This window comes from Anneissia japonica, unplaced genomic scaffold (genome assembly GCF_011630105.1).
Source record: "Anneissia japonica isolate Jap-2015-1 unplaced genomic scaffold, ASM1163010v1 scaffold287705_len1045735_cov187, whole genome shotgun sequence".
Taxonomy (NCBI): Eukaryota; Metazoa; Echinodermata; class Crinoidea; order Comatulida; family Comatulidae; genus Anneissia; species Anneissia japonica.
Window position 1 is genome coordinate 942,475 of NW_022709509.1, and position 8,410 is coordinate 950,884.

The 8,410-nt window shown below is 36.1% G+C and overlaps 1 protein-coding gene across 1 annotated transcript in view; it reads left to right on the forward strand.

Moving 5' to 3' along the window:
• The first annotated feature begins 4,006 nt into the window (after positions 1 to 4,006).
• Positions 4,007 to 8,410, forward strand: part of LOC117106721 — a 42,107-nt gene continuing 37,703 nt past the window's right edge. Inside the window, exon 1 of the mRNA XM_033248133.1 lies at positions 4,007 to 4,427. Within this exon, the coding sequence (XP_033104024.1) occupies positions 4,145 to 4,427 (283 nt within the window). The 5' untranslated portion in view covers positions 4,007 to 4,144. The remainder of the gene's footprint in view (positions 4,428 to 8,410) is intronic.

Genomic DNA, 8,410 nt, shown 5'->3' on the forward strand with positions numbered 1-8,410 from the left:
GGGGTGGTTTGCTGTAGTCTTGGGGTTCTCCTAGCTTCGCAAATTTTGTTTTTTCTAGATGCTGAGAAATGCACTTACGTGCATTAAGAGACTTCTATTGATGAATGAATGCACACTGAATTAATAGATTTCCCCTATTTTAGCATGGGCAATTAATAATTACGATGATGAAGAAGAAAATGATGATGATGATGATGATGATGATGATGATGTGATGACGATAAGGAGGAGAAGGCATCGTAGCAGGTGACGACAGGCTTCTGTGCAAGGTCAATTAACAGGGCCTTTGATATGAGTGTCAACCGAGGCCCGTATCCGTCCCGAGTTCGTCGTCACATTTTCAATGCACACAATCGGACAACAGTAATTATCTATAAGTTATATAATCAGTACATTCTCGACTGTCATGAAAATATCATATATCTAAAAAATTACGTTATATTCATGCTCGGAAGCGGAAATTTTAACCTAAAAGTTTGATATATGTTTCATGTTGTTTGGTAAAAGGTCTTTAATGATATTATATTCTAATATGACCACAACATAAGGAAGAACACTTTCACCTACAAAGTTCAGAACCATATACATATATATTTCCTTAGGCCTAAACCATAAGGAAGTCCGCTCTATATCCAAATTTCAGGAAATAATACGTTTTATGAATACCCCAACGTGGGAATTTTGTTTTATGTTGTTTGCTGAATGGTCTTCTTTAAAAATATAAGTCTAATATGACCACAACATAAGGAAGTTCATTCTTTAAATGTTCAGTAGATAGTACAGAGATTGTTTATCAAAATCATTATACACATATTAAATTCAAAAAAAAAAAAAAAGTGCACGCGCCGACGTTGAAAGATTAACCTAATAATCTCAGTGTTAATAATGCGGTTCTAAAAATTAATCTTATGACCGCAACTTTTAAGTTAACTTCAGAAAAAAATAATAACGCATTTTTATTGTACCGTCACCAGCTGGGAAAGTAATTAAATATGCATAAATGTCTTCTTTGATTGGTTGATTGCCAACATTTCAATGCTTAGTGGTTGGACGGTCGGATATAATAATGCGTAACTCTCATAATAATTTCATATTTCTAAAAATTGTTTGGAGTAATGATCACGTTCCATGATAGATTACATCCACAGGGTGCCCCTAAGCCAAAATTTCAAAATTAAATAAATTGCGTTTTTTCCGAATTACGAGAGACTGAGTAGATTATGCCTACTGGTTAAAATGTAAAAAATTAAGATTTTATTTTTAAATCACAGAAAATCACAAATTTATATTCAGTACATTTTCGACTGTCTTGGAAATGTAGACCTTATCAAATTTGGTTAGGTGCGTTATACACACTCTTCTTAACACCCCAACTACTGGATATACGGGCCTGGAAACTTTACATTTTATCTGCCAAATACAGTTTTATACGCTTATTAGATATCTTCTCAATTTCTCAGTATTTAAAAAAAAATTCTTTTTCCACTTCCAACAGTGTATAATTTGAAATTTACATATCATTAACGTCGTTTTCGCTTTGGTGTAATTCTGGAATAACACAATATAATAAAATTATATATGTCTTTCAATAAGGTTATAGGAATCAACGCATATGTATAGCCTATCCTCCCTGAGATTTATTTTGTATTAACCATACATTGTGACATCGATAATAATAATAATAATAATAATAATAATAATAATAATAGTAATAATAATAATAAAAGAACTCAACAGTGTACCGTACTTTATCGCGCAGCCGATTTAATTAAAGTCCCTCTTTGATTAATACGGTACTTAGACAATGAAAAAAGTTTATTTTGTCTATAATTATATTTTTGTCTTTGGTTTAGGTAGATGGCATTTCTGACAGTAAGAGTTGGAATTCGCCAGACCACCAGGCACTGCTATCTTTATGTTGGCAAACGGTGCGAAGAGGTCTGGATCCGCGCCTGTCTCTAGGCGCCCGGAAATTGCACTCTCATAACTTACAACAATACAATACAACAATTATTTTTCTTAATACAATTTAGGGGGTTGCGACCGCACCCTCTGCACCACCTCTGCATCCGCCCCAACACCCCTCCCCTCACGGGGGTCGGAAAGGTCTGATCAAAGGACCTATAGTCCTTTATATATTCTATACTGGGTACTCGCAAAGCAAATTATGATTATGGCACCTTTAGATGCCCGGAAATGGCACTCATTCAGACTTAAAATTTGACAATTGTATCTACGTTTTTAAAAATTTTGACAAATGTAGGGTGGCCCTGGCCGACTGGGCACTCCACCCCCACTGGATTAATAAATATATGTCATACCATGGTCATACAGTCGCTGTCAGAGACACATTATACTGTTATTAACAAAGCCATTTATGATCAGGGTGGTATATAGAGCGAGGACCCCACTGGACTCATGGGTAGGGGAATCAAATGGGCCAATAAGGGTCGGTGGCCTGCAGATTTTCGCACCAGAACGCGTAGGCCTTACTATATGATTACTCTATGATGGATAGCTGTTCTATAGCTGGGTACCGTACATTCCGGCTAAAAAAACTCTGTCTTCAGGTCTCCGTCTTTTGGCCTTTTTACATCCTGATTGATGCGTCGGGGATATAGTGTTGTGTTCGTTGTCAATCAATAGATAATTCAAAATTAGTGAGTGGTAAAATATCCATTCGATAAAATTACCTGATCTCTTTCAAGAGGAGAAAAACCTTGAATTTTGAAGAACTTAAAGGTCATAAGACTCCTCAGAAGTCGGGAAAGCTCATTTCCGGCCATCCAGTAACCCAAATTTTTCCGGGGAGGTCCCCAGGACCCTCTTTCACTTTTTTGGGGTTTTTTGAGACATTTCGAACCACCCTCTTTCATACCTGGATCCGCCCCTGCACTGTATATAGATTTAAAATTTAATTTGGTCTAATACGGTACACTCTGCAGAATACTACCGAGTCTTTTGCTATAATACAATATCACCTACTATCTTGCCGTCGGCGTGACGCGTTATATCCCCTCGAACACAAAATATGTATAACACATACATAATAGGTATGTTGTGTCGTGTCCCTGTACACTTGACCTGGTCTTAAATTCCACATGGATAGGCCTATAGCTCTGGGCCTCTCAGTCTGTAATATACCCTCTGGCGACTAGTAATAAAGCTTCGTAAAGGATATCATGACTAAAGAGGTAACTTTTGTTTGGTTCAGAAGCTGAGATGTATGTGTACCTAAGTTTAACTAAGTGTAATTAGAATTGTGTAAGGATAACTGTAACGCTTTATTAGAGGGGAGATGAATTTGTCGGTTGGCGTCCGTATTAATATCGTGATCATACTTATAGATCACTTTTTTTTCTGAATTGCAAGCTGTTATACATATGTTATTGTTAAAATCATGTTAGATTATGTACATATATAATAAGCCTATAATCGATTATTCTTGTAAAACGCAGATACGCTGTGATAGATAGAATGATGATTGGCTAAAATACTAAAATTTATGACGTATTCGCATTAAACGTATTCGTAATCGTTTTCCTAATATTAATAATATGTTAGACTTATTATAGTGCTTCATGCTAACAGGTTCTAAGCACTTTACAATGCAAATTAAATGTGGTAAAGAATTCTTAATAGGGCGAGCACGTAACACACTTAATAATGACATGGATTTTTTTTTAGTAGCGACTAATTGAGTCCATAACACTTGCTTTTTTGTTTAGGTGTTTAGTTCTTTTGTACTTGTGGTTTCCTGTATTTTTTTCCCCTTTGAAATGATGGCTTGATCATTCGTGGCTCACCTGCCACATATTCGTAGTTCGCTGCTCAGTTGGAAGCAGTTTGACACATGGGACGAATGAATGAAAGGAGAACAAGAGACAGCGAACAGAGCCGGTGCCCGCAAGGCTTTGATTGGTCGGCAACCTGAGGTCACATGACATTAAGTACACACTACGAAGTTTTAACAAGAACCTCCTGACTGGTGGTGGTGCTGGTTGGATTCCAACATCATTCAGTCGACGGATACCCGAAGCGAAACCACGGTTTTCTCGCATTTCAGTCCGAGTAATACCTATCGTTAATTTAACCAATCGTGAAAAGAAAAACAACATTCTAATAAATTGTGAGGTGTAAGGATATGAAGTGGAACATGCATCGTGCAATTGGCCTATATTTGACGGTTTTTATGATTTTAATGTGCGGCGAATTATGTTTTTCTTCAGATGTCTGCCCAGGAGAATACTATTCCTGTCATTGGGAGTGTCCTACCTTAACGGATAGCTGTCCCGGTAATCGCATCATATCAGATCCATGCGCCTGTTGTAATATCTGTGCTAAGCAAGCGGGAGAACCTTGTCTCCTCCCATCGCAAGCTTGTGATTATTCATTTGGCCTTTTCTGTATAAATGGAACATGTAGTGGTAAGTACCGCCTTACTAGGCATAAATTTTCAATTCCACCTTCCTTCGGTTAAACATAAAAGAACAGGGCCGGTGGAACTTTTTTCAAGATGGGGGGGGGGGGGCGGGGGAAACTTTATTTCTACTTCATTTCTTTCCGATCATACAAAAATCTGCATACTAGTAGACATATTTTATGCCACAAAAAGGTGGGAGGTCCGGCCCCCGGTTTCGCTGCCCATGAAAGAAGAAAGTACCATTGATAGTTATAATTTGTTATGATTGAAAATAATGTATTATTAACGGCGTGGAAAAGTAGATATGACTATCAATAATAAAATTATTGCACATTTCGAAGGTTTACCAACAGGACAATGTCTGTAAGTGTACGATAAAACGGCGCTGCATAATGAGTGTTCATCCACGTATCGTCTTTGGGACTACGCAAATTTAAGGTGTCACATATGCATTTCCATAGGTTATCACGTAAATATTATAAAGTGTAATATTTGGCCATCGATCGTGTAGCGTAAGGTGTCGCACATGATTATCCATAAAATGGCGGTACCATTTTGTGAAGTCGACCATTCGATAAAGGCGCGCATGATCGTCCACATATTACCACGTACGGGACCATAGGAGGACGGATGTGTATCGCATACGGTCGCTCTGGAAAAATACCGTATTTGGTCTTAAAAATAACTTACAGTACACTTTTAGTTTGTAAGTCAATTGTGAGGTCATCTTATTTATTTTAGGGTTGTAATAATCACTTTCTCATACTTGAACATACGAACCTTTTTACACAGGATTGAAAGAGGCGCATACGCACACGTACAATGCTGGGTCCGGGCTTGACAAATTGTTGCGGCAGAGTAGGCCTAATAAATCAATTACAAACTTTGCCGGGGGCGAGTGCTTGTCTCTTACGAAAGAGTAGATTTTAAATCACTGTACCTATACGTTTTGTGTTAATAATTTTTTTTGTTTCATGATGTAGGTGCTCCTTATTATCAGAATCAAACATACGAATAAACCGCCAAATACTTCGGACTGATAAAACCAATCAGGAGCAGGTGGTTATCTAGAGCCTAGGATTAACAGGAACAATTGAAATGATCTGTTTTATTAGTGTCGTTCTTGGACCTTACAAAATGATATGTTTTGAAGGTTTACGTCAAGGTTAATTTATTTAAACTTGGTTTAGAATAGTGTTTAAATAATCTAAGTGCTCCCCCAACCTTGTCTGAACATCTCACCCTGTTTACGGACCTCTCAAATTATATTTAGAATAATTTTAATTTCATTCAAATAGAATAGCTTCTATATATATCTTTTAAAATATACCGTTGATCATCATTGTCTTGGTTTTCCTGTGTACATTAATCGTAACAGATTTCAACGTGTACTCATCGTTGGCGGCAGCAAACCAGCGGCCATTTTGGGTACAACACTACGAAGGAAGGATAAGGGGACACAGGCCCCAGAAAATTTTGTGTCCTACAGTAGCTACCTGCAGGAATTTACTGAGCAAAAATATTGCATTTAAGTAGGTAAAACTCACAAAACTAGCGTCCACTCACTTTCCCAATTTTCCTATTAACCCTAAAAGATAATAATTAAAATCGTGAATGTTAACACATTATTCACGCTATTGCATGTAGGCCTATTATCTGAAAAACTTAAGATGCTCTTAAAAAAGAAATGGATAAGTTCGAAATCACAAGCCTAAACTCTAAATCACAAATGACCATTAACTGAATGAAGTCTGAAGTTCGAAGTCTAAATAATAATTAATTCACACAAACGTAAATATCAAAACATACAATATTAATTGAATGTGAAAAAGGACAATACAAATAGGGTTAGTTTTCATATTGTGGTAGCGTCCGTTACTTAAATGGATTATGAAATTATTCACATTCTTAGAAAAGCAATTAAAAAACGTTTTACAATTTTATGACATAGTAAATACAACAATTCTATTAAAAAGTATGCAAGATTAAAGAAATAATATCATGGAATGGAATTACGTAAAGGATAGAAACACCAAGATAATAATTTTTACAAAAAAAGGTAACTGACGGGCAATTTTGGAATAGAGAAACATATAGGTCTAGATGTAGTTATTTAGGCCTATATTTTCTGCATGTGCTCACTAATTAGTATAATTAATAAAGTTGCAAGATATATTTCTACATTTTTTAGCTTACGTCACAACTTTCTCACGGTTTCATAAGGTTGGACAAACAGGCCTACTGATTGAAGTAGTTGGCATGTATTAAGTCAATCAGATTCATTAGGTTACCTCCCATTGGTTGTTTCCATAGTAACATTATTAGAACGCTCTCCCGTGTCGTCATCGCCGGCTTCGAACAGTTATTGTAATGATATATAATGAGGTTGTACATTCAATGGTAATACGTGAGATGTTGACACAAACTCAAATTTTGATTTAAAACTTTGGACAGTTTTGATACAAGGTTGCTATTGGCACCTACTGCCAATAGCGATTTTCAAACTGTCTGAAGGTAATTTTAAATTCTAATTTACATATTTAAATAATAAGGGTCGAGCATTAAGCAACTTTTTGTTGGAAACGTGGTGCCAATATTTAGCGCGCGTGAAAAACATACACAATAATTGTGTAATTATTACGCACAAAAGGCGAATACACATGCGTACTTACAGTAGTAAACTGTAAAAAAAAAAAAAAAAAAAAAAAAAAAAAAAAAACAAGAAACAGCACACACGCATTTTTTACGAAATGTGGTTATTATATGGTTCATTTTGAGGTTGGTCATGTACCGGATGTAGGCCTACTGTAGATCTCTACAAGCGTGGAAAGCGTAGAGACACTACTGACAGCATCACGTCCTCAATCCTTATGATAGATAGTTTGTTGTGTAATTTCTATCCTGTTTGTTAACAAATTTGTCCGCTGTATATTTGGTTTGTAATCGACCTGAAGTTTAATCTTATTTTAGTTTCCACAAACAATTCAGTTGAAACCGTATATACCACACGTTTAAACATAATAAATTGCCAGGACTCCATAATGACGTTGTCAACGTTTTGTAAAGTTCTGAAACACCATTTTAACATTTTACGAATTCTTTGATGCCATGTTGACGAAATTCCAAGTTTATTCTAAAACTATACAAAAGTTTAAACTTCTGTTTATACCATATTTGCTGAAACCCGAGGCGGTGAAATATTTTCGCATATTTCGTGACAGCGTTCGTCTTCTGTTGTTTATTATTACTATTACACAAAGCTTGCAAGTTTATATAATTAGGCTGCCCCTATATAACCTAACTACTTTGTTGAGTGATATTATTTTCATTTTACATAGTGAAATAGACTCTGTTAAGGTACAATACATTTTGTCCCGACTCAGAATTATTTGTTGGAATATTTGTGAAGACTGCCCGGTGAGTTGCGATTCTCTGTCTAATTTCATTTGTTATCTTCTGAGCAGAGTGATTCATCTTTATCCACTGTCTCATATTATAGGCCTATTCGTTTTCAATCAATTCGCATCTTTTTTAACGATTCTTTTTTGTTAACAGTTTAAGTTCAGAACGCTGGAATCTCTAATTGGGAAAATATGCGCAGCGATTTGTTTGGTTCGGGCAACAAACGCCTGGTTGAAGCGCACAGCAAGACAGGGAAATGGTAACGAAAGCCAAGTTCATCACATTACATTTAACATCCAGATTCGACAAGTGGTCCAGTAGCGCATGCGCTCTCATATTTCCACATACATGCGGTACTTTCACAAGTAGTTTCCAACTTGTTATCATGTGAGGCTAATGTAAGTACGGTACCTGTGCTCACTAATGCAAAATATATATTTATGAGACCTATTAATGTTCCCTTCATAGTCTCATTTCAGTCAACTTCCTCACGTAAATTTAAAATGGGACTATTATTATACTGTCTGGAAAACTATAACGAAAACTAGATCGAAACATTCAATCACTCATTTAAGATGTTTACAG